General features: G+C 45.4%; 1 protein-coding gene across 2 annotated transcripts in view; it reads left to right on the plus strand.

Annotated features, from left to right (window-relative positions):
• Positions 1–13,694, plus strand: part of LOC141273618 (uncharacterized) — a 135,484-nt gene that overhangs the window by 108,004 nt on the left and 13,786 nt on the right. For both annotated transcript variants that reach the window (XM_073685700.1, XM_073685701.1), the window contains exons 18-19: positions 5,896–6,025; positions 6,937–7,097. In XM_073685700.1, coding sequence (XP_073541801.1) covers positions 5,896–6,025; positions 6,937–7,097 — 291 coding nt within the window. The remainder of the gene's footprint in view (positions 1–5,895; positions 6,026–6,936; positions 7,098–13,694) is intronic.

A 13,694-nucleotide genomic window follows, 5' to 3' on the forward strand; every position in this document is an offset into this window, starting at 1 on the left:
AAATGCGATGTGCCTACCCGGTGGAATTCAACTCTGCACATGTTGCAGCGACTGTGGCAGCACCGACAAGCCCTGGTGCAATACGTTCTGACGTATAGCCTGGGCCAACGAGATTCAGAGGTGGGGCAAATCACGCTGGAGGAGTGGTCTCAGATCAGGGACCTATGCACCCTTCTGCACAGTTTTGAAATGGCGACGAAGATGTTTAGTGCTGACGATGCCATTATCAGCATGACTATTCCGGTGATTTACATGCTGGAGCACATGTTAAACAGAATTCGGAGTCAGGTGGTGGCACAAGAGGAGGTGGAGGAAGTAGAGGAGGAGGAGTTGTATGCGGAAGGGCTAACATCTGCAAGGTCCAGACGGTTGGCAGCACCAGGGCGGCAGGCATGTGAGGGTGGGGGAGATGATTTTACCAGGGCGCATGGTAGCAGCCAAACTAGTGAGGAAGGTGCAGGAGCCCAGGAAGAAGTGGAGGACGAACTGATGGAAGACTCATCAGATGAGGGAGACCTTGATCACATTTCTGTTGTGCGAGGTTGGGGGGAGAGGACAGAGGAAGGAAGCATGATTGTTACCTCGCCACCAACACAACAGGGACTTGGTGCTCCTGGATGCGCAACACACATGAGTGCCTTCTTGCTGCACTACCTGCAACATGACCCTCGAATTGTGAGAATTAGAAATAATCCTGACTACTGGGTTGCCACACTGTTAGATCCCCGGTACAAAAGTAAATTTGCAGAAATTATTCCTGCCATAGAAAGGGATGCACGCATGCAGGAGTATCAGCAGAGACTGTTGCAGAATCTTACATGTGCTTTTCCACAAAATACCAGTGGTGCACGTAGTGAATCTCACAGTTCCAACTTGCCAACCGTGGTCTGTATGGAATTGTTCAATAAAGGGCCCAAAATTAAGATAACATAGGTGGGAGAGGTCTCTATGAATAGGAATTCCTAAGTATTTGATACCCTGTGAGGGCCAGGCAAAGGGAAAGTTGGACTGGATGGAATCCTATATGGATTTAGGGAGGGAGACATCGAGGGCCTCAGACTTCGCTGCATTGATTTTAAAATTTTACCATGTAACAAAGTGATCTATTTCAGCCATAACAGCAGGGATGGATATATGTGATTGAGTGATATATACTAGGACATCATCAGCAAATAGAGAGCACTTGTACTCGGTGCCTCCCACCTCAATCCACCTAATATTGGGGTTATGGCGAATTGATGAGAGCAGGTGCTCCGTCACTAGGATGTATAAGAGAGGGGACAGAGGACATCCCTGCCTTGTCCCATTGGTGATTGTGAAAGGTGATGAAAATGTTCTGACGCACCCCCTGGGCCTTGGGACACCCGGAGCCGGACCCTTTTTGGTGGATGCTGGTGGTTGTAGTCTTCGTGGCGGCGATCCGGTTCCGTGGCTCAGGGCGGTCAAACCAGTGGCGGAACTATTTATGTGGTTTTGATGTTTAAATGTCCGACTACGCCACCCGTGGATTGCGGTCAGAGTGAACCGCCGCTGCAGGGCAGACCGCTAAGGCTGGTGTTGTGGGTGCAGCAGAGCGTAGCATAACTCCCCACGGGAGGAGTATAGCCTCAGGGCAGTGTATGCGGAGGATGGGGGTGATGGTGCAGGGCAGCAGCAGTAACGACACGGAGTCAGTGATGCAGTTCAGGGCCTTTACTCACAGTTCTTATTATCCAGACCACGTCTGCAGGTAACGGCTGCCCACGTCGTACTGTGCTCACCAGGTGAGGGGCTCAGACAACTCCCAGATAACTTTGGAGCGCTTCACAGGACCCCCTTTGTGTGTCCTTTGTCTGGCCTTTCTTACCAACACTTCTGTCCGGCTGCCTCGGGCCTCCTCTTGGTAAACTTGGCGCCAGTTTCCCTGACCCTATGTGGTGCCTTCCTAGCGGGTGGAGCAAGGGGCTGCGCCACATAAAATGTCAGAGCCTCCGGTTTCTAGCTGAGGGTCGTTTCCTGCCTCCACTAGTTCGGGGACCGGTCTCCCCCTTTGGCCTGACCCCTCCACGCAGGTGGATTCGGGCGTGCGGTGGCGACTCGCCCGTCCGCACCCCTGGGATCCCTTCATTCCTCGTTCCTGGAGCCTTCTCCGCTCCTCTTCCTTCCTTCTCCCTCTTGCAGGCCTGGGCCTCTGTTACTAGGCCCGCCTCCGGAGCAGAGCTCATGCAGAGCCCCTGCTCCCTGCCACTTCTGCTCAGACTTCTCTGCACTGAACTAAGATGGTGCCCACCTTTTATACTCCCTTCTCAATGCACCCAGGAACTGCTTCCTCCCTGCTCCTGCACTGCAGGGTTCCCCTTCCTCAGTGTTCCCTCCCCCCACTCCAGCCAGGGACAGGGACTGTCGTGCCCATCTCAGGGGCATATTGGTCGCCCTGCCCCACGGCAATGTGGTGTAATGCATGCAGGTGTCGGGTCCTGATCCACACTCCATCCTTATCTGAGAGTGAGATATCACACCTCTGGGTGAGGTGCAATACGTCTGTAGCAACCGAGCCCTCGGTGCTACAGTTCCATTTATCTTCAGCCTAGGTGACGTATTGTGATACAGGGCCGTGATTTTGGCTATAAAAGGGTCCCCTAGACCCCTACCCCAAGCTTTTTAAGAGAATCATATATGGCGTGCCAGGAGACTCTATGGAATGCTTTCTCAGCATCCAACGAGAGTATCTACTTACAAATTTTTAACTGCATCTAGCCCAGGAAATACTTTGTGCCTAGTAGCAGTGTCTGCTAGTCAGCGGATTATCCCGGCTGTTAAGCAAGCTACACCACCTGTAGTTTGGACACTTAATTTTTTCAAAGGAAATGCTTCGGGACCACGGGATACTTAGTGAAGAGCATCAGGAGGCACCCCAAGGCATAGGGGCTGGGACTGGCACTAGGATGCCTTGCGGTGGACAGCCGAGCTCGATCCTTATAAAAGCTTTTTAACTGCAGCAGCTTTAGTGGACGCTACTGGAGCTGGAATTACGCGGCTGCTGGCATGAGACTTGCCCTCCAATAGATCCTTGTAAATGGATTTAAAGTGTATTCATTCAAATTAGAGGGACAATTTAAATTAAAAAGCTTAGAGCTGCCTCCACCACAGGGGGGCTCTCTCGACCCACCAGCGGACAGGCACCAGTATTGGGAGAGGGGGGCTGGCCGTCAGGGTTCACCGCGGCTCTGGCACAAACCCGGCGACACGGAGGTGGCACGGGCAGGAGCGGACTGGCCGTCTCGGCTTCTCACTTTTTGGATTTTAGAAGGGCATGACATGCCTATATCTGTGTCTCCCCCTCCTTTTACTCCTCCACCTCTTTTCTTTTCGCATGACTATATGTACTTGTCACTTTTCCATGTGTTAGTTGTGTCTTCTGAGCAGTTTGTCAGCTTTTGGACACCTTTGAAGGTGTTTTCTATGTGTTTCTATGTGTTTTTGTTTGCCTGCCATTGGTTTTAACGGTGTTCGAAGGTGTTCGACGAACAGTTCGACGAACAGTTCGGCGAACACACGGGTGTTCGACGAACCGAACCGAACTCGAACACTACGGGGGTGGCTCAACACTACTCACCACACATCTAGATAAGTTCCCTGAAGGGTCTAGTTTCCAAAATAGTATCACTTGTGGGGGTTTTCCACTGTTTAGGCACATCAGGGGCACATCTGCTAATTATTTAAGCAAATTTTACATTCAAAAAGTCAAATGGCGTTCCTTCCCTTCCGAACCCTGCTGCATGCCCAAGCAGTGGTTTTCCCCCACATATGGGGTATCTGCTTACTCAGGAGAAATTGCACAACAAACTGCATGGTGCAATTTCCCCTTATGAAAATGCAAAATTGGGGGCTGAAAGACATTTTTGTGGGAAAAATGGGAAAATTTTATTTTTACGGCTCAATGTTATAAACTTCTGTGAAGCACCTGGGGGTTCAATGTGCTTACCACACATCTAGATAAGTTCCCTGAGGGGTCTAGTCTCCAAAATGGTGTCCCTTGTGGGTGGTTTCCACTGTTTAGGAACATCAGGAGCTGTCCAAACGCAACATGGCATCCGCTAATTATTCAAGCTAATTTTACAATCAAAAAGTCAAATGGCGCTCCTTCCCTTCCGAACCCTGCTGTGCGCCCAAACAGTGGTTTTCCCCCACATATGAGGTATCTTCTTACTCGGGAGAAATTGCACAACAAGCTGCATGGTGCAATTTCTCCTGTTACCCTTATGAAAATGCAAAATTGGGGGCTGAAAAACATTTTTGTGGGAAAAATGTGAAAATTTTATTTTTACGGCTCAATGTTATAAACTTCTGTGAAGCACCTGGGGGTTCAAGGTGCTCAACACACATCTAGATAAGTTCCCTGAGGGGTCTAGTTTCCAAAATGGTGTCACTTGTGGGGGTTTCCACTGTTTAGGCACAACAGGGGCTCTCCAAACGCAACATGGCGTCCGCTAATTATTCAAGCAAATTTTACAATCAAAAAGTTAAATGGCGCTCCTTCCCTTCCAAACCCTGCCGTGCGCCTAAACAGTGGTTTTTCCCCACGTATGGGGTATCTGCGTGCTCAAGGGAAATTGCACAACAAATTTTGGGGTCCATTTTTTCCTGTTACCCCTGCGAAAAAAAAAAAAATTGGGTTTAAAATAACATTTTTGCGAAAAAAGTTAATTGTTCTTTTTTTTTCTTCCACATTCCAAAAATTCCTGTGAAGCACCTGAACGGTTAATAAAGTTCTTGAATGTGGTTTTGAGCACCTTGAGGGGTGCAGTTTTTAGAATGGTGTCACTTTTGGGTATTTTCTGTCATAAAGACCCCTCAAAGTGACTTCAAATGTGATGTGGTCCCTAAAAAAATGGTTTTGTAAATTTTGTTGGAAAAATGAGAAATCGCTGGTCAACTTTTAACCCTTATAGCTCCCTAATAAAAAAAAAAATGTTGGTTCCAAAATTGTGCTGATGTAAAGTAGACATGTGGGAAATGTTATTTATTAACTCTTTTGTGTGACATATCTCTCTGATTTAAGGGCATACAAATAAAAATTTTGAAAATTGCTACATTTTCAACATTTTCGCCAAATTTTTTTTTTTCACAAATAAACGCAAGTGATATCGAAGAAATTCTACCACAATCATGAAGTACAATATGTCACGAGAAAATAATCTCAGAATCAGAGGGATCCGTTGAAGCGTTCCAGAGTAATTACCTCATAAAGTGACAGTCATTAACGTGCAAACCACCTTGGGTTGTAAAGGGGTTAAGCACATATTGATTATATAACTATATCTTGAATATGTTTTGGTAAACAGCTAAGATGCCAAAACTTGTCACTGTCCAAATATTTCTGGACCTGTATAAATGGAGAAATCTTACATCATTTTTTCAAAGAATGGCAGTGCCATCTAGAGGCATATCTTCATAATTCTCTATTATATACTGCCTCATAATCCTCTGGGACCTGTCTGATGCCTTCAACTTATAGGAATAGAAGATTTCTGTCTCTGCAGTCATCAAAACACCCCTAGAAGGGGATTCAAGCTGCTTTCCACTTATACAAAAATGAGCACCCATTTATTTAGCTGCCCATCTCCTCACCCTGTGTAGACATATTATACGAGGTGCCTTCTTACGGTCTTTTTTTATTCACTCCATACAGCATAGTTGTTTTGATGGCAAGAGGGGAACCTACACAATATTAAGGAGGTAATTCTGATAATTTGGGTGATTTATGTATGTATATAAGCATACAGTTATGTAGCACATACCAGCTTTGCAATTTTTTTCTGACCAAGATATTTCTTGGATAAAGCACTGGAACCAATGTTTTGGAGTATACCTCAAAATGTTATGAGGTAACGTTTTTGTCGTTGGATCTGACAGGTCAGCACCTGAAGTGAAAATGAATGGGATGTACTCATACTCATCTGATATCTATAATTTGGCGTCAGTGTTCTGGGAAGCATTGAACACCCGGAAAAAATTCCTTCTATCGTTACCCGATAACTCCAAGGTAAAGTCTTCTTATACTTACCTATTAGGACATCATGATTACAGCAAGACTAATATGCAAATTAATCCTTTTGATAATCTATATTTCAGTAATTTGAACACAGGCTTATTATTTGACTCTGGAATCCATACATTTATATCTACAAGAAGAATGTCTGAAACCTACAATAATTTTATATCTTCTCAATCTTTTTTAGGCTGGTTAGGTCTAGTTAAGCAATAGAAAAATATTACTTTAGCTCTGAATTTTCTTCAAAATTGCAACTGTAAATGCTTTCCAGCAGTTATTGTAAGAAGTGAATATTGTTTAAAGGGACTTTTTCTTATATTATAAATGGCCAAAATTACTAAAAGCTTGCAAAAACAAGCAACATTGCAATTTACCTCTTATTAAAAATCATATGTTCTCAAGAATGGAGGGATTTTTGATTCTGTTATGTACAGCTTGTTGCCTGCGCTGCACCACTGCAGTGTATCATAGGTGGCTGGTCTCCTAGGTAATGAATGCAGCACTTGAAGACTCCTTGCTTTAGAGCTTCAGTGCCCCTGAGGTTCCCTGATGTTGAAGAGGTAAAGCTGACTCATTTTGCAGCATAGTTTGGGCCCGCCACTCAACAATCGTCGCAAGCAGGAAATATCATGTTACAACATGTAATCATATGTTCCTGCTGTAGTCAACCCAAGGCTTGCCTTACATGAAACATGTGTGATATTCAGAGTAAGATTATTTCATTTTTTCAGTAGCCATTCATTACTGGGATGGGCTTAAAGTGTTATTTAACTCAATTAAAACTAGTGGTTATCTGATCCCTTCAAAGGAGCCCCATCATGTAAGCATATAAAGGAGTGGTGAAAAGTAAGTGATCTTTAAAAGATTGTAAATGAAAGTATTAATAATTTTTTCTGTTACAGTTATTGTATGAAAATCTTGTGGAATCTCCAGATTCATATCCGTATTGCATCGATAAACTGATGTCCTGTATGAAGGAATGCTTCAACGTGAATCCTACAAAGAGACCTACTCTTGAATATATTGGTAAAGTGATCAAACAGTTGAAGAAGGAAGACCAGAGGTATCTAATATGTATGAAAAAAGTTTATAGAATGTTACTACTTCTGGACTGCCCATAGACTATAAATGTCTGGGCAGTCCATACTTTACTCTGTTCTCACCTTCTAAAACATCAATGTGTGGTATAAGCAGTTTGCATGGGATAGTGCAGCTGTGGAGGTGGGGACCCGACTGTCAGACACAGCCAGACTCCCCACAGAAAAGATAAACATCATTTATTACCAAGTTTATCTTCTCAATCTTAATATACTGTACACAGTGGTGAACCAGCTTATGTGGATAAAGGATAGGAAGCACTGATAATGCTTTATCCCATGGACCCAGTGATCATGTGAGCAGAAACTGCTGGGTCCTAGAAGATCCAGTCGACTCCGCTATGCAGCCTGGATGGTAAATTTCTTCTATAAATGGGGCTAATATACAAGCTCCAGTTACAGGGGAAATCACCCAAAAAATGAATGTATTAATATGTTCAAATGGTGGGAAAAAATGGCCTGGCCCTAATTGGTTAAAAAAGGACCAAAATAGTTTCCTGTCAGATTGACTTTAAAGAAAATCCACTGTCACTGTGAATTTATAGAATCAGTAAAGCCAAGAAATTTATGTTGGTGACCTGGACAGTTGAGTTATGTTTGCAGTAAGACATATAAGATACACACATAGTCAGAATGTCTAATATGTGCAGTATGTACTATGGAATCTCCTACAGTAGTGCTTTATGACAGGTTAATATGGCATGCCATGAAACTGGTTGGAGGAGAAAATCCCTTTCATGTAATATTTGTTTTCTTTATAGTGATGATGACAACTCTTACTCCCTTTGTTATACTTACCTAAGAAAAATGGAATTTCAATGCACAAAATACACAATAAGGTTTTTGCTTTTTGCACATTAATCCCTTACCGACATGAAGTACAACTATGTCATATGTCAGCCCCCTGACTTTGATGCGGGCTCTAGAACAAAGCCACATCGTTCCCGGAAGATGATGGCTGTGTAACTGAAGAGTTGTTTGACTGGTTTAATAGACAGGGAAAGTTGTGTGAGGTGAAGTATGCAGAACCCACATTCCACATAGCACCATACTAAAAGGGTATGTGCAGACAGAACTTTTGAAGAGGTCAAAAACTACTAGCTTTTGAGTCTAAACTACTTCAGGAAACGTTTCTTTAGGGAATTTTTGGAGAAGATTTTAATTTCCTTAAGTGGTATGAAAGAGTTTTTGAAGGTTTTTTTGCAGCCCTTGAACAGTGCCTAGTTTCGAGCAGATGTAATCGGGAACCAATCAAACAAGTGACATGTACTTTCTTTGTTCCCACCAGGAAGCTTTGATAACCTGTAGCGAAATAAAAATGTTTCAAAGACTGTAAATATGAACAGCAAAGTGGTTTTATAATAGAAATAAAGGGGAAGGGTCTCTTCCAAGCATTTTTCATGTGATTTTTCAGGCATTCCTTGGAGCGGAACACTCCATACAACTCCTCAAAAACCAGTGTGTGCCTATACAGTTCCCTGTAGCGTGTTGACAAGAGCAGAATTATTTCTATCAGCTGCAGTCATGTTCCTGCTCTAAGGCCATGTTCACACGTTAAACATTTGGTCAGTATTTTACATCAGTATTTGTAAGCTAAAACCAGGAGTGGGTGATAAATACAGAAGTGGTGACGGGTTTCTATTATACTTTTTCTCTGATTGTTTCCCTCCTGGTATTGGCTTACAAATACTGATGCAAAATACTGACCAAATACTGAACGTGTGAACATGGCCTAATAGTGACTACAGCACAGAGGATAGTGGCTGCAAAGATGGCGATGATCCTTTGTATGAGTGATAGGGTTAAAGGTACCACACAAAGGTAATATCAAAAAAGCAGTACCTATCAAAAATAAATGTACTGGTGCAGATTTTGGTGATTGCATTGCCTACAAAGAAATACAGCTTCACTCTGAGCATGTTATATATATGTATATGTGAACATTGAATATACAAATATACCTAGAATTGACCTGACTCAGTAATGGCTCTCCTAAGCATAATTATTAAACCTACAAAAAATCAGGAGTAATACAGTCCAAATAAAATAATGTAAATCTTTATTAGTACAAATGAATGTATAAAACATATATTAACATTGAATAAAACAGGAGACAAACACACAGAAACTGGAACCACACAGGGAGCCTAATGAATAAATAGATGAATAACCTTCAAAATAGATACAAATCTGCAAATATGTGCATATAAGCATATATATGCATATGTGTGCACATATGAATTTAACAGATCGATCAATAGAGTAGAACAAAGATATATCAAATTTTTAAGTTATGGAAAAAAATTCATATCCTGTATTCATACAAATAAACCTCAAATATGAGAAAAAGAGGGGGAATATGTGCACAAATATCCATAGAAAGGCTCAAAAAAAGCATCCAAAACTCCATAGACGGTAGATCTAACAATAGATTTGCCTGGTATATGAGCTGTTCTCGGTGGCGGCTTATTTGCGGAGCTGCTCCTTCGTCTTCTAATAATGGGTGGATGTGTAGTACCCTGCCGGGGCCACTATCAGAGAGCGGAGCAGCTCCGCAAATGAGCATTTATGACCGGCAGCCGAGAACGGCTGATCGGCAGGGGTGCTGGGTGTCGGCCCCTGACCGATCAGACATTGATGACCTTTATTGATGATAAAAAAAAAGAGAATATGTGTCCTCTTTTATACATACTATTTTTCTTTATTTTTAAGAGCTAGTAAAAATAAACATTTTTACTTGTATGTTTTGTGGAATTATACATTTTTGATATTTGTGACATGCATATTTTACCACACAAACGCTGTGAAAACAAAATAATGGCAGAAATGCCTTTTTTTGCAATTTCAACACACTTGGATTTTTTTCTGTTTCTCAGTACATTATATGGTAAAATGAACAATTGCAATTGTGACGCCCAGCTGTGCTTGGTATCACAGATCCTAGAAGACTGCATTGATGGATTCCTCCACAAGAGGCCCCCATAAACATTCACACATCTCCACCTTCCACCTCAGACCAGCAGAGGGAGCCCGTTAGGGATATAAATAGGGAAGGTGGAGCCAGGCGGCAGTTGGTCTGGAGTCGACAGAAAGCCAAGTCTGTTGAGAAAGTTCCTGCAGTAGAGAAGCCTGAGAGAGGTCAGTCTGCAGTGAGCACAGTCCAGACGCAGTTGTAGCTCAGTTAGAGCTTAAGGTGTGCCGGCGCCATAAGATCGGTGAAGCGCGGCAAGCTGCCGTTAGTGTGTATAGCCTAGTGAGGGCCCGAGTAGGCCGAAGGCGAGTGGAGAGTTAGTACATAGGGGGAAGAGGAGCTTAATTGGCTCACCCCGAAGCAGTTACCGGACACCGGGTCCGAGCTTACCGGGATCTCTATGACCCAGTAAGGCATAACCGGAATCCCTGGAGAACTACAGGTCCCAGGATCGCTAAAGTGCTGATACGTAACAGAGCCGGGAAACACATAGACCCCGCAAGCTGAGGTGTGTGTATTCCAAGAAAAGGCCCTGCCACAAGGTCAGCCAGCGCAGGACAGAGACAAGGTTAGGCCTAGCTCCAGGCAGGTCAGAAACTTACTACGCAGAGGCAAGAAACACGAGGCCCTATACCCGCTCATTGGGGAGGATCCTGATATGCACCCTTTATCCTACAGTACTCCGGGACGTGCCTGAATTTCCATCAGTAAAAGGTACTGAAGTGACTATCGTGTCTGTCCCTGTTCTTGCTCTGACCCGGCTGGGTCTCACCTGTCCTGCATCCCCCTCTCCGTACGCTGCTCTGAGGCCCAGCTCCACCTGTGGTGAGCAGACCAGGAGTCAGTGTCCGCAATATTTCAAAAGCTACAGACTGTCTTTGAGGATCTTACTGAGGCGGACCTCCGGATGAGGTTCTACAACTGTTCTCAACAGCCGGAGGACAATGTTCGGGACTATGCCTGGCGTCTACAAGGGGCCCTGCGGGCTCTGAAACAGGTTAGTCCAACCAGCATCGAAAATGAAAACAAAATGCTGAAGGAACAGTTTGTCCGGGGACTGAGGTCTCCAGAGGAGAGCAGGACTTTACGTTGGTGGTCCTTGGATCATCCAGATGCCACCTTTGATAATCTTAAGGACATGGCTATAAAAGTACTGCAGCCCCTGGAAACAAATGCCATCCAATGTTACCAGGGTGGGGCTACCCCAGTACCTGCTACACCCACCTTTTCCCCAGTGGCTGCTGAAGCTAAGGTTCCAGCAACGTCCCCTAGAGAGCTGGACAGTCTGCGCTCTGAGGTGCGTCAGATGAGCAAAACCCTGACCACTGTGCTGAGTGCCCTGCAGCTGCGGACAGAGCCCGAGGAAGGAGGGAAAATCCTGTTAGCCGATAGCCCTGAGGATGTCCCCTGGATGCGAAGGAGGAGGAGGCCAACACCACCCTCTACGAGGAGCAGTGACCAGCGCCGTCCACAGAAGGACCCTACCTGCTACCGCTGCCGCAAGACCGGACACACCGCCCAGAATTGCCCTTTAAACGAGAAAACCCTGGGTCCGAGGGCCGACACCCAGGAGTAAACTTCCCAGGCCCATCAGACTGGTACAACAGGTTCGTCGGAGGAAGACCTTTCCTGTCCATTGTGTTGGACGGGATCCCGACGCATGCTCTGCTGGACACAGGATCTCAGGTAACCATCATGCATGACGTCCTCTACAAGAGGTTCTGATCCATGGACGACCTACGTCCGCCAGCTCCAAGTCTTTCTGTTTATGCCTCAAAAGGACTCCCCCTTAACCTAATCGGGGTTAAGAATGTGACTGTAAAGGTGGAGAGAGTGGAGCTGAAGGACCAGGGGCTAATTGTAGTAGAGACTAATCCTGATGACACCAATCCGTATATGGTACTTGGCACTAACATTGTTGGTAACTGTTTGGGAGAAGTTGTGTTCTTGCTCCAACAGATAGCTGACACTGCCAGACCAGGACAGAGGAGGGCGCTGCAGAAGGAGATCCGAGTCCTGATGTACCAACAGCAAGTAAGGTTAACAGAAGGTGAAATCGGTAATGTGCGGGTGACGGATCCCATACCCATTGTCATCCCCCCAATGAGTGAAATGCTCATCTGGTGTTGAGCTGCTATAGGTCTTAGAGGACAGAGCTACCAGGCTGTAGTAGAACCCCTTTGCTCCGAGCACAGACCCACGCTCTTAACCGCCAGAGGGGTGGTAGATGTACGCAATGGGAGGGTGCCCGTCCGTCATCTCAACTGTGGGGAAGATGAGGTCAGATTGCCTTGTTATGCCACTGTTGCCAAATTACATGCTGTAAATAACAACTGCATTCACAAGGCGGAGTCCTTAACCTCACCAGATGAAGTGGAGGATAATGACCCTGCAACCCAGGTGGAGGATTGGTGTCAACAGCTCCGTGTTGGGACAGACACCACTCCTGCCCATCAAAAACAGGTTGTACACCGGGTGGTTCAAGAATGCGCGCAGGTGTTCAGTAAACATTCACTTGACTTCGGGAGGATTAAGGGGGTTCAACACCATATCCCCACAGGCGACCATCCCCCAATCAAAGAACGTTACAGGCCTATACCACCAGCACACTACCAGAAGGCTAAGGAAATGCTTCACGACATGAGAAAGGCGGGGGTGGTAAGGGATAGTTGTAGTCCCTGGGCAGCTCCCCTAGTGCTAGTTAGGAAAAAGGACGGGAGCATGAGAATGTGTGTAGATTACCGACAAGTAAATCGCATTACACATAAAGATGCATACCCTTTACCACGCATAGAGGAGTCCCTAGCTGCCTTAAAGTCTGCAAATTACTTTTCCACCCTTGACCTCACTAGTGGGTACTGGCAAGTAGCTGTAGCTGAGGAGGATTGGGAGAAGACGGCCTTCACTACCCCGATGGGAATCTGCAAGTTCAACAGTATGCCGTTTGGACTCTGCAATGCCCCTGGAACGTTCCAGAGATTGATGGTGTGCTGTCTGGGACACCGCAACTTCGAGACTGTGTTACTTTACCTGGACGACGTGATAGTGTACTCCAAAACGTATGAGGACCACTTGAAACACCTGGCAGAGGTATTTGAGTCACTGTCCCGGTATGGGATGAAGTTAAAACCCTCAAAGTGCCACCTGCTCAAGAGAAAGGTACAGTACCTGGGGCACATTGTCAGTCCGGAAGGGGTAGCGCCAGACCCGAAGAAGGTTACTGCCATCCAGAAGTGGCCGGAGCCGAAGAACCTCAAGGAGGTGCGTCAGTTCTTGGAACTAGTAGGATACTACCGGAGGTTTGTAAAAGACTTCACCAAGAAAGCAGCTCCTCTGCAAGACCTCCTGGTAGGACAGTCCCCTAAAGGCAGAAACCCCCCATTCCACTGGGGTAAGAAGCAAGCCGAGTCGTTTCAGGAGATGAAGGAGATCCTGACAGGTGATGAGATCCTAGCCTACCCTGACTACAGCCAACCGTTTCTGCTGTATACAGATGCCAGCAACGAAGGATTGGGAGCTGTCTTAAGTCAGAAGCAGAATGGCCAAGAGAAAGTAATCGCATATGCAAGCAGGAAGCTCCGCCCGACCGAGA

The sequence above is a fragment of the Phyllobates terribilis genome, unplaced genomic scaffold (assembly GCF_046119375.1).
Source record: "Phyllobates terribilis strain yellow unplaced genomic scaffold, ASM4611937v1 Scaffold_5__5_contigs__length_657084704, whole genome shotgun sequence".
NCBI classification, from domain to species: domain Eukaryota; kingdom Metazoa; phylum Chordata; class Amphibia; order Anura; family Dendrobatidae; genus Phyllobates; species Phyllobates terribilis.